Source organism: Malurus melanocephalus, unplaced genomic scaffold, assembly GCF_030028575.1.
Source record: "Malurus melanocephalus ecotype Western Australia unplaced genomic scaffold, MMel_1.1 scaffold_1691, whole genome shotgun sequence".
Taxonomy (NCBI): domain Eukaryota; kingdom Metazoa; phylum Chordata; class Aves; order Passeriformes; family Maluridae; genus Malurus; species Malurus melanocephalus.
In genome coordinates this window covers 15,379-16,636 of record NW_026624923.1, presented here as the reverse complement: position 1 = coordinate 16,636, position 1,258 = coordinate 15,379, and the positions used below count along the sequence as shown (strand labels likewise).

At 51.3% G+C, this 1,258-nt stretch overlaps 1 protein-coding gene across 1 annotated transcript in view; it reads right to left on the bottom strand.

Annotated features, from left to right (window-relative positions):
• Positions 1-15: 15 nt before the first annotated feature.
• The window catches only part of CADM3 (cell adhesion molecule 3), a 12,932-nt gene continuing 11,689 nt past the window's right edge, over positions 16-1,258 (bottom strand). The window contains exons 8-9 of the mRNA XM_057388222.1: positions 1,082-1,207; positions 16-156 (exon numbers count right to left, since the gene is read on the bottom strand). Coding sequence (XP_057244205.1) covers positions 38-156; positions 1,082-1,207 — 245 coding nt within the window. The 3' untranslated portion in view covers positions 16-37. The remainder of the gene's footprint in view (positions 157-1,081; positions 1,208-1,258) is intronic.

Here is a 1,258-nt window from a genome sequence, read left to right as displayed (position 1 = left end):
TTTTTGATATTTTTGGGGGTTTTTTGGGGTTTTTTTTTTAGATGAAATATTCTTTTTTGTCGTCGCCGCCGGCCTGGCCGCCCTCGGCGTTGATGATGGCGGTGTCGGCGTCCGGAGCGTCGTCCGAGCCTTTGGCCTCGTGGGTCAGGTACGTCCCTGCGGGGATGGGGATTTGTGGGGTTTTTATGGGGTTTTTTATGGGTTTTTTTATGGGATTTTTTATGGGATTTATGGGGTTTGGGATTGGTGGGATTGATGGGGTTTGTGGGATTTGGGATTTATGAGGTGGAATTTGGGATGGGATAGAATGGGATGGGATTGATGGGATTTCAGGTTTATGGGATTTATGGGATTTAGGATTGATGGGATTGATGGGATTTATGGGATCAATGAGATGGGAATGGGAATGGGAATAGGATGGGATTGATGGGGTGGGATGGGATTTGAGATCAATGGGATTTATGGGATGGGATGGGAATGGGGTCAATGGGATGGGATGGGATGGGATTTGGATTTATGGGTTATATGGGATTGATGGGGTTCATGGGATTGATGGGATTTTTGGGAATGGGAATGGGCTTAGTGGGATGGGATCAATGGGATGGGATGGGATTCCCATGCTGACCAGGACCCCCAGACCACCCCAGACCCCCGATGACCACCCAGACCATCCCAGACAACCAGTGTCCACCAATGGCCACCAATGACCACCAATGACCACTGATGACTCCCGATGACCCCCAATAACCACCGATGAAGACCAATGATCACCCAGACCACCAATGACCACCAATGACTACTAATGACCACCAATGACCACCAATGAAGACCGATGACCACTCAGAGCCCCGATGACCACCAATGACCACCAATGTCCACCAATGACCACCGATGAAGACCAATGACCACTGATGACCACCAATGAAGACCGATGACCACCAATGCCCACCAATGACCATCAATGACCACCAATGCCCACCAATGACCACCAATGACCACCAATGACCCCTGATGACCAACCCAGACCACCGATGACCACCAATGACCACCAATGACCACCCAGACCCCAATGACCACCCACCTTTGTGCCGGATCAGGTAATGTCCGAGCACGATGAGCAGGCTGAGCAGCAGGAACACGATGACCGCCACCACGCCGCCGATGACCGCGTGGTACGTGCTGGATGTCGAGGGAACCGGGCTGGCGTCTGGGGGGAAATATGGGAAAAATTGGGAAAATGGGGAAAAAATGGGGAAAA